Raw genomic sequence first — 16,668 nt, forward strand, 5'->3', positions numbered from 1 at the left:
ACCAAACATGGAGGTGCTGCATGCATCGAGCACATTACAATTTGAAATGGCAGTACTAAGCGTTTGAAATTTTAAACCATTTCATCCCAAGAAAAGATATGACCATTTCTAAAAATTATCTTGAATGACTTTAGAGACATCATTTACACAAAAGTCTTAATTCACGGAACATTTTTATATTGGCAAAGTGTGTTCAAAAGTTGGCAAGCCCCCTCGCTGCACAGCTTTAAAACCTGCCTCAAAACTCACTTGTATTCTTTGGCATTTGACTCGGAATGACTCAGTTTTGATCTTAGTTTTACTATTTGGTGCCTACGACCATCTTTGTTATTGATTTATGGCTTTATTGTTGTGTAGATGTTAGTTGCTCCATGTACAGACAGCACTTTGTATGCAGCTATGGCTGTTTGAAAGTGTTCAATAAATACAGTTGAGTTTGTGCATACTGCTATGTAGGCCCACCACAGTAATTCTTTACATTTGTCTGATGCTGAGTTGGGATCACCTCTGGCAATTCTGTTGCATGACCTCATTTCAGTCAAGCTTTAGATGTTGGAGAGATTGCCGAAAATTTGTTTTACACCGATTTGATACACAACTGCATAGAGCAGGGATGCCGAACATTTTTTGACTGAAGATCTACTTTTCTATCAACAAATCTCCCACGATCGAGCTGTAACTGCACATACGCATATACACACACATTTACACATGCATGACATGATGAGCAACAACTATAACGGCCCCTAGCATGAACGAGACTTAATAACAAAGTAGACACAAGGGTTTGTGGGTTTGTGAAAAAAAAATCACTGCCTACCTTCGTCGAGACCTGACGCGGAGACATGTGACGCACTGTTGCAGCATGTTAACTATCGTAGCTTACGTGTACCATTTTAAAATGCTTGGCCCTCCAAATTCGCATTCTTTGCCAGCGCCCTCTGTGAATTGTATATGAAGCAAACTGAATGAGAATAACAACACCAATAAAAGATGGCGCGCAAGAGCTCTGATCGCAAGCTGCAATTCCAGACTGCTGACCGCTAACAATTTCCAGCGATGCAGGTCATATGCCACCGTCGGTTATAGGTGACCGGCTTATATATTTTTTTTAAATGTTATTATTATTATTATATATTTATTATTATTTTGTTGGCGGCCCGGTAGTCCAGTGGTTAGCACGTCGACCTCACAGTGCAGAGGTACCGGGTTCAATTCCAGCTCCAGCCTCCTTGTGTGGAGTTTGCATGTTCTCCCCGGGCCTGCGTGGGTTTTCTCCGGGTACTCCGGTTTCCTCCCACATTCCAAAAACATGCATGGTAGGCTGATTGAACGCTTTAAATTGTCCCTAGGTGTGAATGTGAGCGTGGTTGGCTGTTCGTCTCTGTGTGCGATGCGATTGGCTGGCAACTGATTCAGGGTGTCCCCCGCCTACTGCCCGAAGACAGCTGGGATAGGCTCCAGCACCCCCCGCGACCCTAGTGAGGATCAAGCGGTTCGGAAAATGGATGGATGAATATTATTTTGTTTTTTTGTTTTTCAAAAGATACATGAAATTATTTCTATAGTTTTGTTTAAACGAAATTTAACATAAAAGTTTCAATTTTCATTATCTGTAATTTGGTGTGACACATGCGCAGTGCATGCTCAACGTCTGGCCGTCTGTGGCTGCGCTCCTGTTTAGTAGTTAAATAGCAATTACATTACAGCGCCTTCTCTGTTTTATCCAAATTGTTTGTTTTAAAACAAGTATTCCTTAGTTTAGTATCCGCACATCGTTTTAGCATACATTTTTTAAAACACGTATTTATTTTTTAAAAAGTCAGCGAGAGAGAAGCCGTAGCAATGATTGACATTTTAGGGCCCGACCGGTCGGGCTCGGGCGGCCCGATCTTACCTATAGACATCGCGTGACATGCACCAACAACAACAAATTACATCACATGGCAGTGTTCAGTGAAATAAATATGGTTGCATATGTAGGGGCTCATCATCCGGGATCGACAGACGAGCGAGGCGGAGGGAGATAGAAATGTTTTGGAGATGTGAGGCAACACTCCTTGATCTCCTCATTTCATAGAGACAGCTACTTAAACTGACATTGCCACCCGAAATTAATCATCTGCATGGCTTATTCGCGACTATCACTTAGCCCTGGACGATATATCGATTTTATTTATTTTTATTTTTTATTCATTCCATTTTTTTATTGTGGGCAATTTAAAATATACTAAATTGGGAAACCACCCCAACCCAATTTGCTGTGTGCCACTTGTTTCACCCCATAGGCTTCCATACCTTCTGCCCTTCCAAGTATTTCCACACTCCATAGATTAGTGCAGGGGTCGGGAACTTTTTGGACTAAGAGAGCCATAAAGTAAAATATTTTGAAAAGTATTCCAGTGAGACTTTTCCATTCCTCACGATTGCTAAAAATCGTGAGGAAAAAAAGTAGCGGAATAACAGTCAGCTTGACGGGTCCATACATGGAGTTGCTGCTGGCTGGCGAACGTAGAATGGCGCATGTCAAAGTGCCGCTTTACATTCGACCGTTTGTTGGATGGTATTTTGTCATTGCAAATCAGACACACTGCAGAACCTGTTCTCTCCACGAAGGCGAATCCTTCGGTCCATTCGTCCTGAAGCCGACCATATTCGTCATCTTTTTTTTCTTTTCGCCATTTTATTCGTTTAGGATTATCTTTGAGCTTGCGAACCATAGCTTCCCAACCCCTGGATTAATGCAACGTGGCTCGGGCAAAAGAGAGTAAAACCTTGATTCTAATCCTTTCAAGAAGGAGAACTTGCACAATTGGTGGTTGACTAAATACTTATTTGCCCCACTATATATAATATATGACCAAGTCATATATCAAGGGATACAAGTAGCACTGTTTATCTCTTAAAACAAAGTTGGGGATAAAACGTTTGCTCTATCTCATACAACTTCTCATCTTCACATTGTCAGTCGTCTCCCAAGCACTCCTTTCGCAACCAAACGGAGAGGATTTCGCTTTTGATAATGTATAGGTTGGATTTCTGTGGATGAGTGTTCATACTCTGATACATATTGGATTTGTATCCGCAAACGAAAGATGACCAGGTCAGATTTGAAAAAAAAAAAATCGAGTTGTACTGTTCACATTGCATTAAAAAAAAATCTGATGAGTGTCACGTATAGCAGAGTGAACATGGCCAAAGTTCATTCAATGACTGCAAGATACAGTCTGTGCATTCTTGTGGTCCTGTGGTAAGAAAAGAAGCCCAAATCATAATTCCTTTAACCACCCCACTTGACACTTTGTATGTGATGCCTGGGTGCTCTGTAGTATAACCATTTTTCATCTTGTCTTCCAAAAGCACATTGTCACAAGTCTTATGGTTCGTTCAGTGGTAACTTAGAAGCATTTCTTCGGTTTCCAATGTTCTTTTTCCCCCAAAGATGATGTGTTCTCCGAACACCCCCTTTACACAAATTAGACTTCTATCTTTTCCAAAGTGTGCTGTCATGTTTTAATCTGACATCGGGGTGAACGCAGCGGGTTTTCCTTCCACTCCACAGTTTAGACGTGTAAATTACAGTGAGGAGTGCTTTACATTTTTGAATAACCGAATGAATGATGGACTTGTGACAAATTACTTTTCCCAGATTATTGAGCATGATTATTGAACCTGTCACAATTAAAAGAAAGAATAGCAAAAATGTATGACGATATATTTTCTCAGAAACTGTCACGATAAACGATAGTATCGTTTGTTTGTTTTAGGGACATCCCAATCACATTTTTTGCAAATGGGTGACAGATTTTTAGACTCTGCCAATTCAATACCTCTGCAAAGTATTAAGAAGAAAAAAAGGACACATTCAAATGTATTTTTTTGTGGCACATCAGTTTTTCAGGTGGCATATTAAATTTGTTGTGTCAAGCGCTATATCTTTTTTTGCCAAGTGAAATACCTTTTTCCACAATTAAATATTTCCATACTGCAGACATTATCATTAATTAAATGGCATTAGTTTCACATTAGCTTCATGCAGAACTACTAGATTTTGTGTAGTGTGAAACAGATAGATAGGTGCGTATATAGTAAGGTAACTTCCCGGTACAGTGCACTCCGCTTAATAGAACACCATTGGGCCGAAGCGCTTCTGTTCTACTAAGCAGAGTTTCTATTAACCGGAGACACTTTATTAGGTACACCTTCAGACACGTCGACGACCAAGTTATGCACGCAGAAAAACCCCTGCTGACGAGTTAGAAGAGATATTTCGACTGTGGACGTCCATATCTTTAATCAAACAACAAAACAACAACTTCAATCAACTTCAGTCAAAGATCTCAAATCACGAGAAAAATTTCGTTACTTTTGTCTGGAAACAGGAGTCCGTAATTTTGCGTTTGACTTCCCTCTCAATGCGCTGGATAAGAGGGAAGTCCTGGAAACCGCGGGCGTACCTTCTGAGAATCCGGCAATGCATCGTATCGTCTGAGTATGTCCTTCTTATCCGCAGGTGATAGCCCTCGTCTCTTGAATGAAGTTGAAACCATTGTGACGTGCGTGTGTCTATGTGTGGAGTGACGCGTGCTACCTGTTACTGTATACGGCTAGAACTACCGCGTTTTCTCGCGATAGTGGTACAGTATCGCGATAGCTACACTTCGAAAACCACTAGTTTACAATGTTCATTGCTTACGGCCTGTTCTATTAAGCGGAGATCTGTTCTACTAAGCGGAGTATCTTTATAGGAAATTGCATTAGGCAAATCCGTTCCAGAGCCTTTTGCTCTATTAACCGGTGTTCTATTAAGCGGAGTGCACTGTACACGTTTTCTGGAGTTACAAACAGTCTCTCCGTTTTGTTTTGCTTTGCTGACTTACTTAAATGCTGAGCAAAAGTTTGACTCATGAGTGAGATTTTGTTTTTTGATACCCATGGTGTCCATTCTACTGTCCCTGAGTCTGCTATGTGAAGTTTGGCAACTCGTAGGGATGCTAAGAAGCCCCTTTTTTCCGTCCGAATATGAGCACAAGCATTTGAGTACTTGTTGACAATGTTCACTCTCAGCTACGTGCATGAGCAATTGTGCACTTCTCTCACCCTCTCAGCGCACCCGGTGACAGATGGGGTGCACCATGCACACACTCCATTTCTCCACTTGTTCCGTCATTTCCATCCTACTTTATTAATCTACAAACAGGACACTTCCATTACAGTTTCAGGAGTGCGGCCGAGGGTGCACACTCAGTTGTTCGCTGATAGTTTGATGGATACATTGACACACATACAGTCACACACACTACAGACTACTAGAGCAGGGGTAGGGATGGCCAAACCGCGGCTCGCGAGCCGCGTACGGCTCTTTGGCTGGTTCATTGCGGCTCCCGGGCTCTCACAGGACAAGGCGGTACCATTCAAATAAGGCGCCAACTTCACTGAACGTACTCTGTCGGCCTATCATCAATCCCTTTACTTGATTGACATCGAGAGCAACCAATCAGATGACTGCATCACCACTCATGTGCAAACAACGACGCTAAGTATAAACTAGTCAGCGAATTACCTCCGATTTTAAGGCAGGGGTGCCCAATACGTCGATCAGAATCGACCGGGAGCCAGCGAACTGGTCCCAAATCGACCGCAAGGGTGGGAGGAGGAAAAGCGTGGGGGAGAAAAAGATTTGCTTGTATCTTGACCTTTCATTCATTTTCGGCCCGTTCCGACTGTTGCTGATTGTGGTGCGCGTGCATATGTGCGCTAGTGCACTGGTGGGCACCCACGTGAGTGGGTGCGTGCGAGCGCATGTGTGTGCGTGCGCGCGTGTGTGTGTATGCTTACACGTGCGCGATCCGGTCGTTCGTGAGAAGTTGGTCGCTTAAAAGTTGATCTTTGGCCAAACAAGTGTGTGTGTGTTTGTTTGTGTGTGTGTGTGTGTGCGCGCGCGCGAGGAAGGGTATGATGTGGCTCTTTGCAGGAACTCAGTAAAAAAAATTGGCTCTTCGTCTCTGATTGGTTGACCACCCCTGTACTTAGAGGCTGCTGGCGACGCACACCGCTCCGTTCAGGAAGTCCAAATATGGGCATAGTTTACGAGCCACTTGAATGAGGATCTTTAGTGCATTTCAAAGGTCAAGTGACTAGAAATGTTTGTGTTTTATCAAATGCGCAACCATTGTTATCCATATCGGTTCGATTAATTATGCTTAAAGTAACCTGTGTGCTAAAATAAAAGTAACAGACCTGGGCCTATTTTATTCGTGTCATAAATCTCCATTCAATTATATGTTCTATTTTGATGTAAAGTGTTTGGCTCACAGGTTTTGGACAGGTGTGTTTACTGGTGTGGCCCCCATGTGCATGACTGATGTTGCACACTGTGGTCCAAGGAATACTCAAGGAAGTTTGTGTGAATGCTTAGACACATGGAACATTAGAGGGAACATTACTTGTTGAGAGCAAGGTCAGATCATGGCAGTTATGCATAATTGTAATCGAAAATTCTTCAAAACATGAAACACAATCTTTTCTTCAACACGACAAATGATTCACTCAAATATCACTTTTTGGAGCAACAATATGTCATGTCCAACCAACTGCGTGTTATTTAAATGTAACCTTTAATAAAAGGTTTTTCAGCAATGTGGCGTCCGAATACTGAGGGCACAAGGCAAAAAGCGTGCCACTGTGCACCTCTTGTAGCTCTCATTAAGTGTATGAATCCATCTATCCATAATCTGGATCGCTTATCCTCCCGAGGGTCATGGGCATGCTGGAGCCTGTCCCGGCCATCTCTGAGCAGTAGGTGGTGTACACCTTTATTACAAAACAAAATGACTCATTGCAACAGTGTGATTGTACAGTGCAGTTTTTCTCAAGTGTGGGCGTGTAGACCTCTAGTTGTCTGTGGTGTAATTACAAGGGGTCAGTGAAAATGAAATGTTTTAAAATTGTGCTATGACATTTTTAGAAATAGGATTAATTTTCTCCCAAAAATATGAATGAACATTTGATTGATTTGATTTATTTACTTTTTTTTTTTAATGACAGTGAAACAATGACGAAATCTTGACGAGATGGTGTGCCAGTTTCCATTCACGAGTTGGAACTGAACGAAAATCATGGAAGGTGTTCCGTCAGATGTTCAAAATGTTTGCTCACTGCACATCTATTTTTCAAAAGGAAGCCGAAATGATGAAGAGCTCTCAGTCCAGTCAGATGGCCGCCACTTACATGCCCATATTCTGCCTTCCTGTGTACAGTGAGTACAAGTGACGGCTATCATAACCAGTGTTTGGATGTGCAAAGCTGGTATTGACGGACACAAAAAGACAGCTGTCATGGCAAGTGACCGTATAAAGTATAGTATTGACGCAGGGGGACGAATACAAACCATACACCACATTTTTGTCCAAACCCGGCCGGACATCTCATCAACGTAAACATTTTAAAAATTACAAAAATGGGCGTATGTGTTTTTCACAGGACAGTCACGATATTCTGGTCTTGTTGCATCAGCATGCTCCCTGCTAAAAAACAAACAAACAAAAAAAAACTCCATCCTAGACCAGCATAGGTGCTCATCATCATGAATTAGCATTTTATGGACTTGTTGGTGTCACCAGCTACCAGCATGGACAAGCTCGAAAACGCTTACAAAACAGCATATGGTGGTTTATGCTGCTGGGTACTAATGTTGGTCTATGCCAGTGTTTCTCAAATAGTGGGGTGGCTCGGTCAAGGGGAGCGTGTTTGACCTTGGGGAACATGCTTTTTCATTTTTTTAACTGTCCTAAAATAATGTGTAGTTGCGCCTCCACTACGTTAGGGGGCAGTGGCGCTCTCATTGGCAGAGTTTGAGCAGGGAGCATTCTCAGGGAGGAAGTATGACGAGGCGTATGTAGCGCTTGGCTTCAATGTGGAATGTGGCTGCGGTGGCAGACGAGGAAAGACCGTTGTGCTTACTGTGTCTAAAAATTTTGGTAGCGGACAGCATGAAGCCAAATAAATTAAGGCGTCACTTAAAGACATTACACCCCAATCACGCTGATAAGTTGCTTGAGTTTTTTTCAGCGAAAACGTGCCGAATATTGCCAACGCTTTGTGACTGCTACTTCAGTCAACTAAAATACTGTCCAGGTCCCGGCTACACATCGAGCAGGAGCCGAGAGTTGCTGTGTCCTGCTTCAAACCTCGCTTCGAAAAGCTGTGCATTACAAAACGTGCTCATTGTAGCCATTAATCCAGACATCATCTTTGATTTAAAAAAAAAAAAGCACAAATTATTTTATAAATTTTTGTTTTGCCTCTCCGTGAGCCGTCACCTTACCGTGGTGGAGGGGTTTGTGTGTCCCAATGATCCTAGGAGCTAAGTTGTCTGGGGCTTTATGCCCCTGGCAGGGTCACCCATGGCAAACAGGTCCTAGGTGAGGGACCAGACAAAGCACGGCTCACAAAGCCCCTTAATGACAAATAAAATCGATGGTATCCAGTTTCCCTTGCCCGGACGCGGGTCACCGGGGCCCCCCTCTGGAGCCAGGCCTGGAGGTGGGGCTCGTTGGCGAGCGCCTGGTGGCCGGGCCTACACCCATGGGGCCCGGCCGGGCTCAGCCCGAAGAGGCAACGTGGGTCCCCCTTCTCATGGTCTCACCACCCGTGGGAGGGGTCAAAGGGGTCGGGTGCAATGCGAGCTGGGCGGCAGCCAAAGGCGGGGACCCTGGCGGTCCGATCCTCGGCTGCAGAAGCTAGCTCTTGGGACATGGAATGTCACCTCTCTGGCAGGGAAGGAGCCCGAACTGGTGTGTGAGGCAGAGAAGTTCCGATTGGATATAGTCGGACTTGCCTCCACACACAGCCTAGGTTCTGGTACCAGTCCTCTCGAGAGGGGTTGGACTCTCTTTCACTCTGGAGTTGCTCACGGTGAGAGGCGCAGGGCAGGTGTGGGCATACTTATTGCCCCCCGGCTCAGTGCCTGTACATTGGGGTTCACACCGGTGGACGAGAGGGTTGCATCCCTCCGCCTGCGGGTGGGGGGACGGGTCCTGACTGTTGTTTGTGCATATGCACCAAACAGCAGCTCAGCATACCCACCCTTTTTGGAGTCCTTGGAGGGTGTGCTGGAGAGTACTCCTGCTGGGGACTCCCTTGTTCTACTGGGGGACTTCAATGCTCACGTGGGCAATGACAGTGAGACCTGGAGGGGCGTGATTGGGAGGAACGGCCCCCCCGATCAGAACTCGAGTGGTGTTTTGTTATTGAACTTCTGTGCTCGTCACGGACTGTCCATAACGAACACCTTGTTCAAACATAAGGGTGTCCACGTGTGCACTTTGCACCAGGACACCCTAGGCCGTAGTTCGATGATCGACCTTGTGGTCGTGTCATCGGATTTGCGGCCGCATGTTCTGGACACTCGGGTGAAGAGAGGGGCGGAGCTGTCAACTGATCACCACCTGGTGGTGAGTAGGCTCCGATGGTGGGGGAAGATGCCGGTCCGTCCTGGCAGACCCAAACGTATTGTGAGGGTTTGTTGGGAGCGTCTGGCGGAATCCCCTGTCAGAAGGAGTTTCAACTCCCACCTCCGACAGAGCTTTTCCCATGTTCCGGGGGAGACGGGGGACATTGAGTCCGAGTGGACCATGTTCCGTGCCTCTATTGTTGAGGCGGCCAATCTGAGTTGTGGCCGTAAGGTGGTTGGTGCCTGTCGTGGCGGCAACCCTCGTACTCGCTGGTGGACACCAGCAGTAAGGGATGCCGTCAAGCTGAAGAAGGAGTCCTATCGAGCCTTTATGGCCTGTGGGACCCCAGAGGCAGCTGACGGGTACCGACTGGCCAAGCGGAACGCAGCTTCGGTGGTTGCCGAGGCAAAAACCCGAGCATGGGAAGAGTTCGGTGAGGCCATGGAAGCCGACTTCCGGACGGCTTCGAGGAAATTCTGGTCCACCATCCGACGTCTCAGGAGGGGGAAGCAGTGCACCACGAACACTGTGTACAGTGGGGATGGGGCGCTGCTGACTTCGACTCGGGACGTTGTGAACCGGTGGGCAGAGTACTTCGAAGACCTCCTCAACTCCACCAACATGCCTTCCTTGGAGGAAGCAGAGCCTGAGGACTCTGAGGTGGGCTCTCCTATCTCTGTGGTTGAAGTCACCGATGTGGTTAAAAAGCTCCTCGGTGGCAAGGCCCCAGGGGTGGATGAGATCCGCCCAGAGTTCCTCAAGGTTCTGGATGTTGTGGGGCTGTCCTGGTTGACACGCCTCTGCAACATCGCGTGGTCAACGGGGAGAGTGCCTCTGGATTGGCAGACCGGGGTGGTAGTCCCTCTTTTTAAAAAGGGGGACCGGAGGGTGTGTTCCAACTACAGAGGGATCACACTCCTCAGCCTCCCTGGTAAGGTCTATTCAGGGGTGCTGGAGAGGAGGGTCCGTCAGGAAGTCGAGCCTCAGATTGAGGAGGAGCAGTGTGGTTTTCGTCCCGGCCGTGGAACAGTGGACCAGCTCTACACCCTTAGCAGGGTTCTCGAGGGTATGTGGGAATTCGCCCAACCAGTCTACATGTGTTTTGTGGACTTGGAGAAGGCGTTTGACCGTGTCCCTCGGGGAGTTCTGTGGGGGGTGCTTCGTGGGTATGGAGTACCGAACCCCCTGATACGGGCTGTTCGGTCACTATACCACCGATGTCAGAGTTTGGTCCGCATTGCCGGCAGTAAGTCGGAATCGTTTCCAGTGAGGGTAGGACTCCGCCAAGGCTGCCCTTTGTCACCGATTCTGTTCATAACCTTCATGGACAGAATCTCTAGGCGCAGCCGAAGCGTTGAGGGGGTCCGTTTTGGTGGCCTCAGTATTGCATCCCTGCTTTTTGCAGATGATGTGGTGCTGTTGGCTCCTTCAAACAGGGCTCTCCAACTCTCACTGGAGCGTTTCGCAGCCGAGTGTGAAGCGGTTGGGATGAAAATCAGCACCTCCAAATCTGAAACCATGGTCCTCAGTCGGAAAAGGGTGGAGTGCCCCCTCCAGGTCGGGGGGGAGATCTTGCCCCAAGTGGAGGAGTTTAAGTATCTTGGGGTCTTGTTCACGAGTGAGGGCAGGAGGGAGCGAGAGATCGACAGGCGGATCGGTGCAGCGTCTGCTGTGATGCGGACGTTGTATCGGTCTGTCGTGGTGAAGAAGGAGCTGAGCCAAAGGGCGAAGCTCTCAATTTACCGGTCGATCTACGTTCCAACCCTCATCTATGGTCACGAGCTATGGGTCGTGACCGAAAGAACGTGATCCCGGATACAAGCGGCCGAAATGAGTTTTCTCCGCAGGGTGTCCGGGCTCTCCCTTAGAGATAAGGTGAGAAGCTCGGTCATCCGGGAGGGGCTCCGAGTCGAGCCGCTTCTCCTCCACATCGAAAGGAGCCAGATGAGGTGGCTTGGGCATCTGATTCGGATGCCTCCTGAACGCCTCCCTGGTGAGGTGTTCCGGGCATGTCCCACCGGGAGGAGACCCCGAGGAAGACCCAGGACACGCTGGAGAGACTATGTCACCCAGCTGGCCTGGGAACGCCTCGGGACCCCCCGGGGAGTGCTGGAAGAAGTAGCTTGGGAGAGGGAAGTCTGGGCTTCCCTGCTAAAGCTGTTGCCCCCGCGACCCGGCCCCGGATAAGCGGTAGAAGATGGATGGATGGATTTTTGTTTTGCTGGTTAAAGTTTTTTTTAAATATTGTGCTCCTGACATAATGTTGGTGATTAGTTTGAATGCATTATTAGTTATTGATTTTATGTAATTTTATTTTCAGTATCGTATGGTTTGACATGGTCAGTCCAAAAATATTTATTGTTAAATTAAGGATTTAATGTTATTTTTGAATTTCAGATGCACTTTAAATCTTTTCTGTTCCAGTTACTAAACCTATCCTTTGTTGTAAGTTGGTCCATATTTCTTTCTTTTTTGTATTCTCTTATACATTAATAAGGATACAGCGTTATGCAAAGGTGTACTTTATAGTCGTGCGGGGGAGGCGGGCGCGAGATGTTTTCCTCTTCCTTGGGGGGCATGACAGAAAATAATTGAGAACCACTGGTCTATGGTGTTTTCTTGTTTAGAAGAGCAGCGTAAGAACTAAAATTAAAACAGCTCCCAAAATTAGCATTGCTTTGCGCGCGATTTCAAATTGTCATCCTTCCATTTTCTGATTTTCGGACCCGCTTATTCTCACAAGCTTTTTTTGCGGCAGTAGGCTGGGGTACACCCGAAACTACAGTAGTTGGCCGGCAATCTCGGGGCACACACTCATACCTAGGGACGATTTAGAGCAGTGGTCAACCAAACTACGGCCCGCGGGCCGTATCCGGCCTGCCTCCACATTTGGTCCCGCCCCGCTGAACAATATCAGAGAGTCTTTTGATTTATTTTTCATCTATGTATATTTGTATTTTATCATAAAATTTGGCTTTTCCAATAAAATATTCCTTAGTTATGAACTATTTTCATGATTAACTATTAGCTAGTAACAATTTCATAAAAACATACAGTATAACGTGACATTTGTTCCATCCTTCTGCGATCTGTGCCGTTATCTGGAACCCACAGAAAAAAAAATCCTAAACCCGTCCCTCTCAAAGAGAACATAATCATGGCGAAAAGGTGAGGTAAGAGAAAAAAAATTATTCAGAATACAGGGAACTTAACCCAAAATGGAGAAACAATTTTTTTTTCAATGCAAAGAAAAGATTTTCTGTCTCATCTGTCGGTGGCGGTATACAAAGAATAGAATCTGCGGAGACAAACACTTTTTAGCGTCGACAGACAAACTGTCAACGCTAAAAAGAGGAACGTTAGCTCAGCAAAATACATTTGTACGCCAAGCTCAGCTGAACCAGCCATCTGTTTGGGCTAGCTTCCGGTTTGCTCAACTGATACCAAGCAGCGGTAAGGAGAGTTTGTCAAAAAATGCATGAATGCTGTCGCAGAGGTGTTGTGTCCCGAGAAGAAAGACGTCTTTAATACCGCGAGTGTATCAAAAAAAGTTTGATTTTGTGTGGGTTTCTGGGAAACAATACATTTTTACGTCTATGTACACTTGCAGTCACACTTTTGCTGTTACAAACTGATCCCGGCCCCCCCCATCAGAGAAGCGAAAAGTTATGTGGCCCTCACAGGAAAAAGTTTGGGGACCACTGATGTAGAGTGTCCCATAAACCTGCCAAGCATGTTTTTGGAACGTGGGAGGGAACCGGAGTACCCAGAGAAAACCCACACAGGAACTGGGAGAACATGCACAGACCGCCGCAAATTCTAATTACGTTTGCTAAATTTGATGTGAAGCAACACTATAGACCACATGGAACTAAGGACCATTGCGTCACGCTTGCCTGCCCATTAAGTGCGCATCTCGGGCGGCCATGGCTGAGCTAACAGCCCAATGGAATCGGGAATGTGGTTCATGCTCGCCTGCTATTTATTCATTTTTTCTACACATTCACTCACTCACACTCGATCTGTGCTTAGTGATGTGTTGATAACATTCGTGTATGTGTCTCTTTGTTTGTGTGTAGTAAGCAATGCTAAGCTAAGTTTAGCTGTCATTTGTTTTTACACAAATTAATTTCCATTGACAAACACCATACAATACAGTTCAAGTCACCATGTTAGGGTAACAGTACGTTTTCACAAATGGTAGTCGGTTCTAACAACGCGCCCAGCTGCTACCATCTCATTAGGTTTGCAGGTGGACTGAAGATGATCCCAGCTGATTTTGGGCAAGGGCGGGGTACACCCCTCAGCTCATAGCTTGACTGCAGAATAGACGATGATGAGCAGTTTTAATAACCTGGATGCCGTAACATGATGTGACCGAAGCGGGCCAACATTTTTTTTGTCGACATGTTTTTGTGGTCGATGTATCTGACTTAGTTGACATTTTTTCCAACTCACATATAGATTGTGAATGACCTGCGAAAAATAGCTAATATTACTGTGACTTAGTTGCAATGGTCTTTTTCGCATCTGTCATCAAATCAACGTAATTTATATGATATGTTTTATACTGGCCTTTTGGCTAGAAGGTGTGCCACAATGTCGAATGAAGTATCACAAAGAATGTTATTACCATGTGTTTTAATGCTGTGAGTAATTTTCTTATTAAAATCACACACACACACACACAACATAAGTTTTGTTTCTTTTTAGAGACACTTATGGAATGAATTAAGTTAAAAAAGTCAAGGTACCAGTAGCACTATATTATCTTAGGTTAAACAGGCCAATGAGTTGTTGAGATTTATATTCATAAAATTTGTTGTGCTTTCAATTACATTTTTTCCCAGACGAATCTACATAGATTGACGATTTTGGCAAATAGTTCTTCATACAGTAACAGGAGGGAGGTCTGGCTCCACAATGCGACCTGACTTCTGAGATGTAAAGAGTGTGGCTTTATTTTTGAAAACAATGAAAGCCCACAGAGCTATCAGAGTATATTTGATCAGGTACATCTGATAATATATTGTGTTCAGATCAGCTCATGAAACATGTAGGTAAGTGACTGAGTAAGTCACATAAATTGTTTATTTGGCCTTAACCGTTTCAGGGACTGCGATTACTACAGTGGACAGGTTATTATGTCATCAAATTACAGGGTAGAGCGGCCCGGTGGTCCAGTGCTTAGCGCGTCAACCTCATAGTGCAGGGCTACCGGTTCAATTCCAGCTCCGTCATCCCTGTGTGGGTTTTCTCCTGGAACTCTGGTTTCCTCCCACATTCCAAAAACATGCATTGAACATGCAGATTAACACTCAAAACTGTCCCTAGGTGTGAGTGGGAGTGTGAGCGTGGATGGTTGTTTGTCTGTGTGTGCCCTGCGATTGGCTGGCAACCAGTTCAGGGTGTCCCCCGCCTACTGCCCGAAGACGGCTGGGATAGGCTCCAGCACCCCCCGCGACCCTCGTGAGGCTAGTCGATTGGAAAATGGATGGATGGATGGATGGATGGAAGTTACAAGGTGCATGAAAGGGTCAAACATCGAGCGCAGCAAGTCCTCCTTTGTGTCTGAAGAAATGCCAGAACTCCTTTTGAACTTGTGTTTGTTAGTGCAGTAAGCGTAAATGGTTAAGTTGTAGCTGATAATTGCCTGTTAATTATTGTGACTCGTCTATTTACAGGTGATGTGTCACCCATCAGTATGTCCCCGATCAGCCAATCCCAGTTCATACCTCTGGGAGAAGTACTGGTATTGGCTATCTCTGCTATGAACTCTGCGCACAAGCCTGTCACCCAGGAGGCCCTAACGGAACACCTGCAGACATGTTTTCCAGGTAACACCACTTTACATAAGGTAAAACCCAGATCATTCTGTTAAGGACTCGGATTAACCAAGTTTGGGAGGGGGATCCAAAAAGCGTAGACAGAAACAAGGTCTCCGAAATAAAGACAATTTAATGTCTTAATCGCACCGAAAATAAGGCGAGAACATAAAGCGCTGGTCCACAATGAGGACCAGGAGATAAATCCAAACGAATAACAAAAGGTGCTTGCACAAAAGAGCAAGAAAGGAAAGTAAAGCCCGCAAACTATGAACGAAAAACAATGTAACACTTAGTACACGCACAAAAGCCAGATCATCAAAATAAAACAGTACTTACACAAAACTTGGTACCGAGAACTATACGCGAAATCACGACGAGGTCAAAAGCCACTAAGTCAAGGAACAGTGAGGCTAGCAATGCCAATAAACAATACTCCCACAACAGGTGTAGGACGTTGGTGTCCTTTAATAGTGCCTCTATTGATTAACGATTGCCAGCAGGTGTGCTACGAAGACCGCTCATGCCACCTGCTGGCCAGACCGCAAAACCGAAACGTGACACATTCCCGCTGATATCAAAATGTTACGTTAGTGTAGGAATAAAATTGTGATCCTTAGTTGTTATTGCCTTTTCCTTCCTTTGCCATATACTGTATATTAAAGGCAGAATTCCACCAAGTGACACTGTTCAGAATGCGAGGCTGAGAGCTGTGAGCTCGACTTTACATTGCTTTAGAGCAGGTGTGCCCCCCCAAAAAAATAAAAAATAAAGTAGATACAATAGTTTGTGAGTTTGTGAGGAAGGAAGTCCCTGCCTACCTTAATAGAGACCTGACGCGGATGCACTTTTGCAGCGTGTTAACTGCAGAAACTATCGTACGTACGTGCACCGTTTTCAAATGCTTCTCCTGGCGCTCCAGATTCCCATTCTTTGCCAGTGCCATTGGTAAATTGCAGATGAAACAAACTTTCAATGAGGAAAAAAAATGATAATAAAAAATTAGATGGCGCAACAGCTTTGATTGCAAGCTGCAATTACAGACTGCTGACCGCTAACAACGTCTGGTGATGCAGATCACTCGCCACTGTAGGTTAAAGGTGACCTCCTTTTTTAAATTATTTATCAATTTTCCGATCCGCTTTATCCTCAAAAGGGTCGCAGATGGGTGCTGCAGGGCACACACAGACAAACAACGATCCACGCTCACACTCACACCTGGGGCCAATTTCGAGTGTTCAATCACCCTGTCATGCATGTTTTTGTAATTAAAAATTTTAAAATACTTTTTGTGTGAAAGTGAAACAGTGCACACCACATCCTAACACAAAAATATATATTTATACATGCACACAGAAACACTTATTAATACATGTTTTACTTAACAG

General features: G+C 45.4%; 2 protein-coding genes and 1 long non-coding RNA gene across 7 annotated transcripts in view; 1 reads left to right on the top strand and 2 right to left on the bottom strand.

Moving 5' to 3' along the window:
• The window catches only part of LOC127597905 (uncharacterized), a 126,678-nt gene extending 118,375 nt beyond the window's left edge, over positions 1-8,303 (bottom strand). The window contains exon 1 of the long non-coding RNA XR_007961803.1: positions 8,190-8,303. This is a non-coding gene — a long non-coding RNA (uncharacterized LOC127597905). The remainder of the gene's footprint in view (positions 1-8,189) is intronic.
• tmem129 (transmembrane protein 129, E3 ubiquitin protein ligase) overlaps positions 1-16,668 on the bottom strand; it is a 207,998-nt gene that overhangs the window by 173,156 nt on the left and 18,174 nt on the right. The window lies entirely within an intron of this gene.
• The window catches only part of LOC127596497 (storkhead-box protein 2-like), a 148,639-nt gene that overhangs the window by 109,644 nt on the left and 22,327 nt on the right, over positions 1-16,668 (top strand). For 4 of the 5 annotated variants that reach the window (XM_052059089.1, XM_052059058.1, XM_052059069.1 and 1 more), the window contains exon 2: positions 15,140-15,292. In XM_052059089.1, coding sequence (XP_051915049.1) covers positions 15,160-15,292 — 133 coding nt within the window. In that variant the 5' untranslated portion in view covers positions 15,140-15,159. Of the gene's footprint in view, positions 1-15,139; positions 15,313-16,668 lie in introns of those variants that run through there. The other variant, XM_052059100.1, reaches the window with a different exon arrangement.

This window comes from Hippocampus zosterae, chromosome 1, assembly GCF_025434085.1.
Source record: "Hippocampus zosterae strain Florida chromosome 1, ASM2543408v3, whole genome shotgun sequence".
NCBI lineage: Eukaryota > Metazoa > Chordata > Actinopteri > Syngnathiformes > Syngnathidae > Hippocampus > Hippocampus zosterae.